At 40.2% G+C, this 15126-nt stretch overlaps 1 protein-coding gene across 2 annotated transcripts in view; it reads right to left on the reverse strand.

The window, feature by feature from the left end:
• The window catches only part of hnf1ba (HNF1 homeobox Ba), a 29420-nt gene extending 19505 nt beyond the window's left edge, over nucleotides 1–9915 (reverse strand). For both annotated transcript variants that reach the window (XM_052078044.1, XM_052078043.1), the window contains exons 1-4: nucleotides 7455–9915; nucleotides 2788–2987; nucleotides 1856–2129; nucleotides 430–656 (exon numbers count right to left, since the gene is read on the reverse strand). In XM_052078044.1, coding sequence (XP_051934004.1) covers nucleotides 430–656; nucleotides 1856–2129; nucleotides 2788–2987; nucleotides 7455–7843 — 1090 coding nt within the window. In that variant the 5' untranslated portion in view covers nucleotides 7844–9915. The remainder of the gene's footprint in view (nucleotides 1–429; nucleotides 657–1855; nucleotides 2130–2787; nucleotides 2988–7454) is intronic.
• Between the last annotated feature and the right edge of the window lie 5211 nt (nucleotides 9916–15126).

A 15126-nucleotide genomic window follows, 5' to 3' on the forward strand; every position in this document is an offset into this window, starting at 1 on the left:
ATATATATATATATATATATATGCCGTTGGAAGGATGCCAGCAGGACAGGTATATATATATATATATACTGTATATATCTATCTATATCTCTCTCTATATATATATTATTAAATTGACTTATTTTTGACTGTATCTTTCAAGTTTTTACAAATGTATATTTATTTATTTTATCATGTCGTTTATTATTTGAAGGGATTAGTTTTGTTTTATTTAATTTATGAATTGATATTTTAATAATTGGACGTGTTTAAATTAGTATTTTTTTGCAAATAACTGTATTTATCTTCAAAAGTAAACATACTGTCTGTTAGACTAAGAACTGTTAAGTTTTCAAGGAAGCAATTTGCAGGTAAATGACCCACCCATTTTTATTATAATTATTATTAGTTTTTTTTTAACCAAAAGAATGCCACTGCATATTATCTTACTTGGGGGTGAAGCGCTGGTCTGCGGGTGGTGCGGCGAGCCGTGGGACAGCAGCGTGTTGATGCTGTGCGTGGCCGGCGTGCTGTAGGCATCCATGGCCAGCTTCTGCCTGAACGCTTCCTCTTTGCGTCTGTTGGCGAACCAATTGTACACGCGCACCTCCGTCACCAGGTTGGAGCCCAGGCCTTGAGCTTTGGATGGCGACACACCCCTCTGGAGGCACTCGGCTCTGAGGGAACATCCACGTTGATTAGGAAGGGTCGCAATTTTTGTGCATACAGTAGACAGCCGGCAAAAGTCACCTATGACCTGAGAAAATGTAGTTCCAGTTTTAACATATAAGAACAGACCATTATTGCACTTTGTGCTTTTCCTGTTTAATTTGTGCAATAATTGTTATTTTTTTGTTACATTAAATTTGGTTGACATATCTGCCATGAGTTGAGCCACAAAAAAATGAACCGACAAAGGAAGCCTGCCATTTTGGCTCATCTCATAGTATTTTGAAAAAATTTCCCCCAAAACAAGGTTTGACTTAGTTACATGAAATTTGGTACACCTGTCTGTCATGAACAGACCACCAAAAAAGACTTAAGAACCTACACCTGAAAACATAGATCAAGTCTGCCGTTTTGGTTTGAAACAGCCATTTTTCGATCCTTTTGGATCGTTCCAAGTGCTTTTCAAAGAAATCTTTCTTTTGCTGTTTGCGACAAAATTTGGGAAAATTCAGCCCCTGAAGCCAAGATTACCTGAGCATCATGAAATTTGGTAGACATGTCGTCAATCATTAATCCTGAAAACCCACACTAAAGGCTCCAGTCTCTGAAATAGAACAGGAAGACATGATGATGTTGGACATTTCCACAGGTGCTTCCAAAAATAAAAATTAAAAAAATAATAGTAATAAAAAGTGATGGCTCATAATTCAAAGTAGCACTGTAGCTTTTGAGGGAACCTTGGAAATAGCTCAATTATATATTTTATTGGAATCATCCATCTTGTATTCATCGTTCAAATTTGGTGGCAAAATGATTCTTAAATTGTCATGTTTGCATTCTATTTAAGATATGCGTCCTCCATTTTTTTGGGGGGGGGGAGTCCTACACATGATAGTTCTACCTACCAAATTTTAAGTCACCAAGTCAAACTGTATTTGGAGGTTGAATTTTCTAAATTCGCGAAAATTCATAAAATCTATTGGACAAATTCATAAAATTAGGAAAATTCCTCTTTGAAGGACCCATAAAACATTTTAAAAATTGGCCATTTCAAACCAAAATGAGAGCTTTTTTGTGCCTTTTCAGGCATGAATTCTTGAGACTTTTTTGTGGATCAACTCATGGCAGATATGTCAACCAAATTTCATGTCCAGTACAAGCTACCGGTAGGTGAATATGTTTGGTTATTCAGTATTGAATAACCGACCTGTTGCACTCCTCCACCAGTGCCTCCCTCTCCTCCTTGCTGGGGTTCTTCTGTCTCTCATAGGCCTGGTAGAGGATCTGTTGCGAGGCGGGCCCCCACTTGAAACGATTACGTCTCATTTTCTTGGAGGAGGGCTCGCCGCCAATCTCGTCGCCACCGCCGGCCTGACCCATGCCCTGACCGGATGGATTGAACTCTGGGAAAAAAAACACCGGATCCTGATTGCCTTTGTCTGTCATATTGCTGCCAGAACCTTGCACAGCCTGGTTGAACTCTGCGGAAATAAGAAGAAGCACACATGCACTTGTTATGACGGCCCGGATGGCTTTACGCAATGTTTGTCAAGACACTCAAGTCACACTCGAAGACAATCCAATAGCATGACAACAGACTAGAGCAGGGCTGGTTAACCTATGACCTACAACACAAGTGAGTGCCATCAGGGGCATGCAAAGGTGGTGATAATCAATGATACAAAAAAAATTAAACATAAATAATAGTAATAATAATAAATTATAAGAAAAAATATCATTACTAATAGAAATATTGTAATTAATAACATCTAAATCAAACATTCCCAAAATATGGATATATATATTATAATAAAGTATTATATATATCAATTTAAACAATAAAGTAATACTAGTAATAGTAAGGCTACAATTGATAGTTTAAAGCCAAAGAAAATAAACAGGTTAATTTTAAAGGATTATGAGCTATTTTTAAAAATTTACATATATATAAATATTGCAACAATCAAATTCATAATGAAAAATAAATAATATAATTATAGAATTATATATAATAAATTAAATGAATACAAAAATTAAAAATGTATTGGCATGAAAAATAGAGTAAACAGAAGAAATTCAAATGGAACGTGACTGGTCGAATAATTTTTTTTCAGTCTGTCCGTCTGTCTGGTGACTTACGTCTGAGGATCTCCCGCTGCTTGCGCACGTACCAGGTGTAGAGGGCGGCGCGCTTCTGGGTCTTCATGGGTGTGCCCTTGTTCAGGTGCTGCGACAGATGCGACTGGTTGAGGCCTGTGATGTCCACTACCTCGCGCTGTGGGATGTTGTGCTGCTGCATGTAACCTTTGATCATGCGGGCGGCACGCCACGGATCCTCCCTACAAAAAAAAAAAAAGGCCAAACAAGTTCAGCTCACCAACAGCAACAACACGAAAATGTCACTCACACTGGACCTTTGGATTGATTTTCATTTCCAGCAAACATATCCTTGACAGCATCAATGCATTCATCCATCCATTTTCTGAACCGCTTATCCTCATAAGGGCATGCTGGAGCCTATCGCAGCCATCTTCGGGCAGTAGGTGGGGTACACCCTGAACTGGTTGCCAACCAATTGCAGGGCAGAAAAAGACAAACAAGCATTCACACGCACCATCACACCTAAGGACAATTTAGAGTGTGCCATTAACCTATGGTGCATGTTTTTGAAATGTGGGAACAAACCAGAGTACCCAAAGAAAACAAATGAAGGAATGGAGTGAACATGAAAACCCCACACAGGAAAACTAGAATCAAACCCTGGACCTGGATACTGTGAGGTGGACATGTTAACCAGACATTCACAGTGCCGCCCTGCTCTAAAGCAGTCATTGTCAAAGTCTGGTATGAGTACAGGCCGTGGTTCGTGGGCGCCCTTTAGTACTATGCAAATGAATCACAGCTCAAGTAAAGTTCAGTTGTATTTAACTTCTAAGTTCAATGCTATGGCCCAACCGAGACAGATTTTTTTTTGTCCCAATCCCAATTTTGATGTTTGGCAGAATAAAACTCCAATAACTAATTAGGCAGTCGATTAATGAAAAGAATATGGAAAGAATACAATACGTTTTTGTTTTGCTCTGTTAATGTTTAAAACAATAAAGATATGAATTAGTGGCACAACATTTTTATACCACTTTGTCATTAAGTATTTGTTTAACTTTACAACAACAGAAAATGTGGTAATTTTTCCATCCATCCACCCCTTATTTGTGCCACTTATCCTCACGAGATTCATGGGCGTGCTGGAGCCTATCCCAGCTATCTTCGGGCAGTAGGCGGGGTGCACCCTGAACTGGTTGCCAACCAATCGCAGGGCACACATAGACAAACAACCATCTCCACTCACACTCACATCCAGGTACAATTTAGAGCAGGGGTGCCCAAACTGTTTGGATTGAAGATCTACTTTTTGATCAACTAACCTCACGGGATCTACCCTTACCGACGCGCCCACGCACGCACACACACACACACACACACACACAAATGTAAGATTTACCTGCTTTATTTTATTTTTTACATATTTTTTTTGTGAAAATGAGACTGATTAGTGTGCAGTGTATATTAACACAAAAAATATATTACTAACATGTACAAAGACACACAAATGGTTGTTTGTTTTTTTCTTCTCGACACTCCTCGGATCTACTTGGGACCTGTCTTAGATCTACCGGTAGATCAGGATCTACCTAATGGGCACCCCTGATTTAGAGTGTTCCATTAACCTGCCATGTATGTTTTTTTGGAATGTGGGAGGAAACCAGAGTAACCGGAGAAAACCCACCAGGAAGGCCGAAGCCGGAATCAAACTCTGGACCTCTGCACTGTGAGGCCAGTTTGAGAACCAGACAATCACCGTGCCGCCAATTGACAATTGTTTTCAGATTTTTTTTGGGGGGGGATGTTTGTTGGGGGGGGGGGTTGATTGACATTGAGTTTGTGCTGTGTCGTAATCGGTTAAAAAAAAAGCCAAAAATGCCTGATTTTTGACAATTGCCCATGTCAGTTGATTAAATTGTCTCCTTTTTTGATACATTTGGATTGGAATTTCAGGATCTGTTGGTTTTAAAACTTTTACTTAAGTACAATTTCCATTCACGGATAGCTTTTATGTGCAAGACATTTTAATTGACTCATTACTAAGGTACTATTTTTTTCCTGAAATTCTTTTTGTTGTGGCATTTTGACATTTTTCTGTAAAATCTCATTGTCTTGGTCTTGTATTTTCCCTCTACTCTCATAAATTACAAATGTTTTCAAATTATTTAATGACAGCATTATAAATACAAGTATACATATATTTCTTAACTCTCAGATCAGTTTTATTTTTGTTTCTTGAATGTATTCCTGTAAAACTGTTTGGTTTGGTTTGGTTTGTTTATTGAACATTGAACATAAAACATATACAGTAATAATTTGACAGAAAATAAGGTAGATAAAAAAGTAAAAGAAAGAAATCAGTCTTCATTCAACACAGTTATTATGTTCAATGTTGTTTAACCCATAATATCACAACTATGTCGTACACTGTAGTTTGTTTTTTTCCCTCTGGTAATATTTGACTTCATTAATGTGTTATTTTAAGCATTCCACATAAAATTTGGACTCTACTCTCATTAGATTGTTTAAAAATACAAGATCTGGCTCATTTTTGGCTCAATATTTAGACCTACTACGTTACTTTGTGAATGTTAGTCATTAAAGTGGTACTTGGAGAGCCAATTCTTTGGGTGGAACTTGGTGCCATAAGTTTAAGAACCAATCAACTAAATGACCCCCCCGCCGCCCGACGGCCCCCCCCCCCCCGCGTGTGCGCGCACCCCCCCCCCCCCCCCACACACACACACACGCACACACGTGTGCGCGAAGGCACATAATGAGAAAACAATTTCTGAAAAAAAAACATTTTTTTTTCCAAAGCTGTATCATAATCCACTTTTTGGATCCAAAGTTTTTACGAAGATCACAATGGCGCTTTGACCTGTTTGGAGGATCTATATAACTATAAAAAAAAAAGAAAAGAAAAAATGAGGCCACTCTATCGCTGCAGCTTGAATAAACTGCTGTAAATATTTTCAAAAGGTGCGTTCAAGTGCTGCGTGGAAAACTTTGGACTTTATAGAGGAGCATCGGATTGGAAAACACCTGAAATTTCACATTACTCGTCAGGAATCTTTTTTGAAAATATCGACAAAATGGATCACATAGGCCAATTGTCGTTATAAATACGAAAAACAGTAGTCATCATTAAAATAAGCATGATGATGATAATCATGCTTCCTCGATGCAGATTGGTATCCATTTTGTGACCCAGTAATTCCCATATTAAACATTTCAACAAGACAGAAACAATCACGGAACGAAAACAATTCAATTAATTGAACAAAAGCCATATCACGTCACTTGATTTTACATCAGTTAATATCGAGAATAAAAACCAACACGCGTGTGTTTGTTTTGAGAATGTGGATGGAAGCCCGCGTGTGGAAGTGTGAGAGATGTTAGTTTATTTATTTTTTTTGACAATGAATAACCTGATGTCCATTGAAGCCTAATCGCGACACTGTGTATCTTCCAGTTGATGATTTATAGAATAAAATTAATAAGAACGCCACGCGCTAGCACGCTCGTTCCACGTGGTTTTTACTTGCTGGGGTTTGGGCTGCTCGGATTATTTTCTCTTGCGGCTCCGCCACACTCACGGGAAATTCGTTTCACTCGCGTTTTTTTTTTAAATAACTATTACAAATATTATTAATAACACATTTCCAACACTTCTCCTTAATACGTTTTCGTTTCGAGGAGGTAAGTTATTTTTCGTGATTTTTCCTTCAACCTGTTTCATTATCATCGCGAGGTAGAAAATAATAATTACTGTGATTTTAATGTTATTAGTCAGAGTTGGAGTCGTAGTCGTAGCAGTATATTACAAGTAGAAGTAGTAATAGTAGTATTACTAATAGTATTCATGTGTTGTTGTTGTTGTTGTTTTTTTTTTTACCCGAGCACTTTTTCTTCAGTTTCCATTTTGACATCCTTGGTAGTTAAAAAGTATAAATTGCACTGTTTTTATTCACAGTAGTAATCGTATTCATAGTAGTAATGGTAGCCGTAGTAATTGTAGCAGTATTTTGTGTCACGTACGAGTGGACTTATTTCCAACACCTTTCATTCAACTTATTTCTTGTCCTTGGAGGTTAAAGTAAATTATTTTTACTTTGTAATTTGTACTACTAATAATAATAGTGCATTAGTAGTAGTAGTAGTAGTAGTAGTAGTAGTAGTAGTAGTAGCTAGGCCACAGACTGCTTTCTAACACTTCACCTTCAACTTCCTTTTTTAACCTTGAAAGATAGAAAGTAGAATATATTCGTACAGTATTAGTAGAGGTATTGATAGTAGCAGTAGTAGTTGTATTAAGCGTAGTAGCCGTGTGACTGTCAACTTTTTTTTCGTGACAGGAAAACATGTCAGGAATCCTAACTCCTGACTCCGACTTCGATGTTGCTCTGCTTGCGAGGTCGAACGTTGAAATTATTATAAAATTATTACCATTGTTATTATTATTTATTTATTTTAATAGTATTAACAGTAGTATTCACGTTGACTAGTCGGAGTTATAGTTGGAGTTCACAGGTTGAGGGCGACAACGGGAGTGTGACTTGAGCGTGACTGTCACTTTTTGTAACAAAATTGGCATAAACTAGTGCAGGACTGCTCGGTGGCACTTTCGCCAATTTTCGCTATTAATTCCAAACAATAATAATCAAAAATAATAGGAAGTGGACGGGAAAGTGACTCACGCCAACATGCGCTCGACTTCGGCGCGCTGTTCGGCGGCCTCCTCGGTGTTGAGTGACTGGAGCTCCTTGAGGATGGGCGGCGTGTCGAAGTCGTCGCCGTCCTCCGAGCCCTCGTCCCCGGACAGTTTTGTGGCCGCCTTGCCGTGGCCGTTGGTCAGCGTGTGGAACACCGGCTTGGCGTCGCACGACTCGCCGTTGGAGTTGCATTTGTGGCGGGGAGACAGCGGAGGCTGCAGCCTCTCCAGCTTCACCCCGAACCCCGCAGCCGGGTTTGGGTCCATGTCGTCCAGCGCTTGGATCAGAACCTCCCTGGTGAGCCCGGAGTCCAGCAAAGCGCTCAGGAGCTCCTGCTGCAGGGACGTCAACTTGGACACCATGTTGGAGAACATCAAAAAAAATAATTAAAAGAAAAGGAAAAAAAAGAAGTGTATAAGTTCCGTTTGGGCTCTCTGGTCCGTCTGACACCTGTTCGAGAGCGAGGAGGATGAATCTACTTTGCCATGATGCTGGCGCCTGTCTTTGGGCCTATAAAAGATGCTAATGAGTGGGCCGGCTGACGGGGGCTTTATGTAAATGCAACGGCAGAAGAAGAAGAACAAGAAGAAGAAGGTAGGATTCGAAATAGAAGAAGAAAACGAAGAAAAGGGGAGGAGGAGGTGAAGGCCCTCTCCGGTCCGCGGTGTTTACACTGCCAGTCTGCTGCGGTTTTTATTGGTTCCGCTTATCAGACCCCCGACTTTGTTGGACTTTGGACGGCTTATTGTGAGTCATAAAAAGCTAGAGCGTGCACTGACACATTTTGCCAGCGAGCTGCGTGCAGGTTGCATGCTGCCAAGAAGCTCGTCGGCATCATCTGAAGAAGCACAACGTGGATTTGGAAATTGGGATGATTAAGTAAATTTGGCCTGGTGCTGATGTGCATGTCTGAAAGTTTTCCACAGGTGTAAAAATGATTCAAATTCAAATTCGACAATTGCAAATATTTGTATTTTTGGGTAATTGGGTCACTTTAGAAAAAAGCTGTCAAATTCCAGGTTTACAGAATGACATTGACAATGACAAACCGCAGTTGCTGTGGAAACAAGCATTTATCTTGCCCTTTCCACTGACAACTTGTATTTCTCTATTTTTATTTGCATGACAAACAAATTGGAACAAACGCTCCCTCCCACGGCTGCAGGTTAATTAATCACTCACTGGATGTAGTATCATTACAGTTGATCATTAGTAATATTGCGTGGACGCTTTGTTGTGAATTATCTGCTAAATTAGCCACCTAACATGTAAACACCAGCCAATAAATGGGCCATGATGCTTAGATGGTGGGAGGGGGAAAAAACTACCTCGTCGTTCTGCACCCTCAAAGACTTGACGTTATGCTCTCTTATCTGCTGCTATTGTTATTGTGATATCAAGTTGCGGACGCACACCTGAGCTGCACTTCGCTCCGCCGTAAAGAACAATGTAGTCAACGCTCGCAATATCCCCCCCTCCCCGCATGTGTTTTTTTTCATGTATTCAGGCTAATGTAGAGAAACTAATACAGACGGGATGAGCGAACGTGACAGGCGGTGATTGCCATGGATGCCCTATTGCCATTCTCAACAAGGGTAGAGTCCTGCCGACACGCAGCGTGCCTATCATGGCATTATTCAATGTGACTTTTCCAAATCCTCCAAAACCAAACACCTACTGTGTATAAAACTCAAAGAAAATCATGGTTTCATTTCAGAAGCTGACAAGTGCCAAATGCATTTTACTTAACTAGTGTCAGAGACTGAAACAGAAAGGAAGAGACGGTCTCTTTTGCAAGTTTTAGTAAAAAAGAAGGACAAATCAATTTAGTCATTGACAGAATATCAAAAATATATTGAGCAGAACAATGTCGTGCCCCCCTCCCCCCACCCACACACCCACCCACACAAACCATCCTGACGCCAACTGTGGAGCTGTGTCTGACCGGGAAGCTTAACTCAAAGCAAAACGGCACCAAAACAGGGCAGCATCCACGTTTTATTGATACAAGCCCACCTGCAGTCTGTCATGCATGTCATGATAGATCTTGAAAAAAAAAACGTAGTAAAACTTTTTTTTGGAAGAAAAAATATATATCACAGTTTGCTAGGTTTTGAGTTAACTGGACTGCCATAACCATGAAGAGCCATGAAGCAGCAATTGTTTCAAGGTTTATAGTTATCGTGACATTGATGCAAATTTCTTTTAGCTTGTCTATGTTAATTTGCATTGTATGTTAGCATTAAGCTAGCAGGCTTTTAGAATTTTTTGGGGGTTGGACATTTTTTTGTGTTTGAATATACAATATTTCGTTTTCTTTTATGTGTCAGTTTTTGTCGGAGTGATAAATAAACACCTTGAAGCGAGCATACTGTGCCTCTTATTCGGAGAGTTGTGCAAGTGACAGAACATTCTCTTTCTTTCCTTTCAGTGATGTTATACATTTATCCATCCACTATGTGAACCGCTTATCCTCACGAGGGTCACGGTGGGTGTTAAGGGATTAAAGTGGTTTAATAAATTCAGTGTTTAGAATAAATAAAAAATTATGGGCTCGCCACACTGTGGATTTTCACCTAGAATAGGATACGGTCAATATTAGTTCGGATTTGGGATAGTGAGGGGTTCTACTCAGTTAGGGTAAGTCATAAAAGGTTTGAGTTTGGGTTGGGTTATAGTTAGTACAGTATTAGCCTTAGGTTCTGCAGTGTGTTAAGATTGCTAAGGGTTTACTGACTCGTCAAGGTAAAACGATGTTCAAATTAGGGGTAGGATTAGTTAGGGTTGGGTTTATAAAAGTCATGAGTTAGTTTGCTATTTTTTCGCCAGGGCAGAACTTTTTAAATGATGCATTAGAAGTAGATGCCAGTGTCTTCAATGTAACATTTTGTGTTTTAAGCATGACTCAGAGTACAGGAGGTCAGCCAGAAGGAAGCCAACAACCACACACCCCTCTGGATGACAGACACAGGTGACACACACACAGACACTTTCTCAAGTCTCCGTGATGTAAAAATCCATCAACCATTAACGGCAAATAATAACAAAAGTCTGGGAAAAGTTGATCCAGTACACGGAGGAGCATCCCGCCCTGTTGTGCAAGCGACCTGCGCACTGGAGCGAGCCTCAGAACATCCACTGCTCACCACACGTGTCACCTGTTTACGTAAACTGCTCTTTATTATTTTTTGGGACAAGACATTTGTCACTTTGAATGTGTTCCCATATTCAATATCACAAAACATGGCTCAAGCTCCCTTCTGATTTTTTATTTGTATTTTTCAGCCATTTGATGCAGCAACGAGACATTTGGAAGGCATGTCTACCATTAGTCGACCCACAAAACGTCTCAAAAAGCCATGGATGAAAAGACAAACAAAGTCTGCCATTTTTGCAGTTGTACCACTCAGTTCTTGTGAAAATTCTGCCTCAAAATTCAGTTTCACTGATCAACATTCAGTCAGTTCCCTGCGACTGACTGACTGGCGACCAGTTCAGGGTGTGGTTTGCCGCTCACCCAAACTCAGCTGGGATCGGCTCTAGCACCCCCTTCCTCCCCTGCAATTCTTGTGAGGAGAAGCGGCGTTGAAAATGAATGAATAAATGAATGACAAATATTCAATTTGGTAGAAAAGAAACAGGAAGTTGATCAGTTTGGTTTGAAATTGCCATTTTAGGCTTACATCCAACGGTTCTTCAGAGAAAAAGCTGGCTTGCATCACATGGGATTTAAAAAAAATGAATCACTTCCTTAAGTCCTTTGGATTTAGCAACGTGAAATTAGTTTAATCATGATAATACTGTACATACAAAATAGTCTCAAGAAGTCATGCCTGGAGACATACTGGAGGTCTGCCATTTTCTTTTGAATCAACCATTTACAGGTGAATTTGTCTCCAAAGGTATTTAAAAGAAGAACCTATCCTTTCGATTTTGTCCAATTGTTAAATTTGACAATAGTATGTTGGGCAGATATTCTGAGGGTTGAGAGTTTTCTCGGAGATGAAAAGTTTGATGAGAAGACAATTAATTATGTGGAAAAATAAGACCTCAAAGTCAGTTGGACTTAGTATCATGTAATTTGGTGGTCATGTCTCTCATGAGTAGATCCACAAAAAACTCTCAAGAAGAAACACCCTTAAAAACACAGAAAGATGTCCATTTTAATTGGAAGCGGTCTTTTTAGGCTCATTCGGTACTTTTCCGAGGGTTCTTTAAAGACCTGCTGATCTGATTAATGACCAAATTGGAAATTCAGCTTCTACCGTGTCAACATTAGATTTGGTAGTCGTGTTTGTTATGAGTATACCCTCCCCCCAAAAAAAAAAATAAGTATCAGAAAGCTATCCACAAAATGACACAGGAAATAAGCCATTATGGTTTAAAGCAGCCATTTTGGGTCAATTCCATAGCTTGTATTTTGACAAACATCCATCCATCCATTTTATAATTCGCTTATCCTCACGAGCGTCCCAGGCGTGCAGGAGCCTATCCCATTTGTCTTCGGGCAGGAGGCGGGTTGCACCCTGAACTGGTTGCCAACCAATCGCAGGGAATACATCAACGAATAGCCATTCACGCTCACAATCACACCAAAGGACAATTTGGAGTGGCCAATCAACCTACCATGCATGCTTTTTTGGGAATGTGCTTGGAAACCGGAGTATCCGGAGAAAACCCACGCAGGCACAGGAACAACATGCAAACTCCACACAAGAAGGCCGGAGCCGGAATCGAACCCTGCACCTAAGCACTGTGAGTCTGACGTGCTAACCTGTAGACAAACATCTATAGTGAATTAGTCCAAAAAGACATTAGTGATGAGACTTAAATGTCATTGTGAAAGCGGTGGCAGGGACATGCTCCAGAAGCTCCAATGACCTCTTGCAAACTTTTCAGTCCATCCGTGGCTTGCAAGCCGCGTGGGGGAACGGAGCGGAACATTGGGAGCGTTAGCGAGCTCCAAAGGGCAAGAGCTACAATGTGTGTGCGTGAGATTCAGGAAGCAGCGGCCATGTCGTGTTCCGCACAGTGAGTTGGACCTTAGCCTCAACCTGAACTTTCTGCCAGGATCAAACAACACCCAACCTACTAACCACTACCGTAGTTAGTTCTCCCTTTGGGGATTGATCAATACTCAAACTGTTTGAGCACATCATGGAATTAAACTAAAGGTTCCATTCCGCAATGTTTACATTGATCCCATCAGCTGACATGTGAGGAGGATTTAATACATTTCATATGGAATTGTAGGGCTTTTATCTGAATTTGACCTGTCCGATGCCACCTTAAACGCGCATCACCATCCAATGGTGAACAATATCTCGGACCATTACAATTAATTCGCTAAGAGTACATTGAGCTTGCTTATTTTCCGCTTGGGGGGAAAAAAAGGAATTTCTTACAATCTATGATAAAAATGTCATTTCCTTTTGATCCATTTTAAATATCGCAATAATACGGAGATTGCTATATTCAACATCCATATTGCATGTTTGTTCAATATTGTGCACCCCTAATACATAATGTCTGAAAAAACTTTGTTTCTATGAGCAAAGTCAATATTTAGTTGTATGTATTAGTGGGGGTAGTTCCCCTTAGATCGTCCAACTTAAACACTTTTTTTGGGTGCTTTCTTGCCTCCAGCAGTCAAAGAAAATTGCTGCACTGCCTCTTTGTGTTTCGATTACTTTTGTCCACTCACACAGCCACACAACAGGGAGTGGCAGCCAGGGTAAAGATTCCTGCGAGGAGAGAACACCTCGTAAAAGTCAAAGATAAGACCCGGTTGCCGTTGTCAAGATCGCACAAAAACCCAATTAATCATGCAAATCACGCGGCGGCCATCTTGTTATGTGCCATAAAAACGCTGTGATTGCATCACGGCCTCCCCAAACTGGCAGCAACTTTGATCCCAGACGAGCTCACGAGATTTAATCACCAGGTCGCCTACACCAAACATGAGAGATCAGCAGATGGACCGTGGGAAATGATAAAATTTCACAATTTGTTTCAGTATTTTATTTCCAAGAAAATTTGTTTCCTACAAATACTGAATCTCAGTTCATCAATTTATGCCGATGACGTATGGTGACATCCCAAGATGGCAGAAGAAACAATAGGATGTTTTTTGAAAATCAGCCCACACAGCTGTTTTTAAAAAAATAGTCTGATTTTGCAACAGGAAATTTGCTCGACATATCTATCACGAGCAGACCCACAAAAAAGTAAGACCTAAAAAGGCCAAAGAAATCAAACATTTGGGTTTGAAACGGCCATTTTAAGATAATTTACAGAGGATCTCCAAAGATGAACTTGGTTTCCACACTTGGAATTCAAAAAAATTCAGTCACTGAATCTAGTTGTATTTTGCAACATGAAATTTAATAGGCATGTGTATCATTAAAAGACTCACAAAAAAAGTCAGAAGAAGCCATGCCTGAAAAACAGCCTGCAATTCTGATTTGAAGCTACCATTTTAGGCAAATTTCTAGGATTTCTTCAAAGATTTGACTTGTCAACGGAGTAGAACGCCGTGTAAAAAAAAGAAAAAAGAAAGAAAATAAATCACCCCCCAACACCAGTTTCATTTAGGAACATGAAATTTGGTAGGCATGATTGTCCTGAGTAGACCCACAAAAAGGCTCCAGAAGCTAAACTTGTAAGCTAAACTTGTAAAAACACAGAAAGTCAGCAATTTTTGCTCACTAGCGCCCTCCAGATTATTTCAAAGAATTCATCCCCCAAAAGAAACTTTCACTGAGCAACATGAAATTCGGTTGGTGTGTCTATCCTGAGTAAACCACAAAGAAGTCTCAGGAAGTCACGCAATCTTTTTGAGATTTTACCTGATTGCTACCAAATTTGAATGTCATATAGAAGAAAAACAACATTCTTTTTTCTCTTGGGAGGAAAGTGATGGAGGAGGCTGGAATCTGAGTGCTCCTCCCAATTCCTAAACATGACCCGCAGGTGATCTTTGCTATGCCGAGGCCTGAGGCGACCGATTTTGTGGGCCACGGCGTGTGCGCTGTGTCAATACAACAAAGTAGGTGTGTGTGTGACTCTATGTGTGTGTGTTCAAATTGGAATTAGGCCCAAGATTTGAAAGTCGTTCGGATGTGTTTGCTCTGTACAAAGTGTGTGTGTGTGTGTGTGTGCGTTTGTATTCATGACATCTCAGGACAATTTTATGATAACACACCTTCACAATGAGGACCTGTGGAAAAATGAGGACATTTTTCGCGTCCTCATATTTCCACGCAGTCTACACTACTCTAGAGCTCACGAGGATACTCCCACACCAAAAATAAGTGATGTCCTGAAAGAGCACAATTTTCAGAAATTGTGTGTTTAAGTGTGTTTAACTTTCGACTCACTTTTCATTTGGAAAACTAGTGGCCAACTTCGGTACTTAACACACTTTTAACACACTTTCAGTGACGTCATTGTGCAGGACCTCAAATGTCATCTTTTTCGGACTGACTCACACATTTTCCCCGCCCTCGTCCTGATAAGTCACATCAATTAGCAGTCACACAAAATCCAACATGTGAAGCAGCCAGACAATCCTACTCTCAAACACGACCACACGTGGATGACCATCGGGTAAGCAATTCCTTTTCATTTATCTTACCGTAACATAGAAGTTGTTCAA

The sequence above is a fragment of the Hippocampus zosterae genome, chromosome 10 (genome assembly GCF_025434085.1).
Source record: "Hippocampus zosterae strain Florida chromosome 10, ASM2543408v3, whole genome shotgun sequence".
NCBI lineage: Eukaryota > Metazoa > Chordata > Actinopteri > Syngnathiformes > Syngnathidae > Hippocampus > Hippocampus zosterae.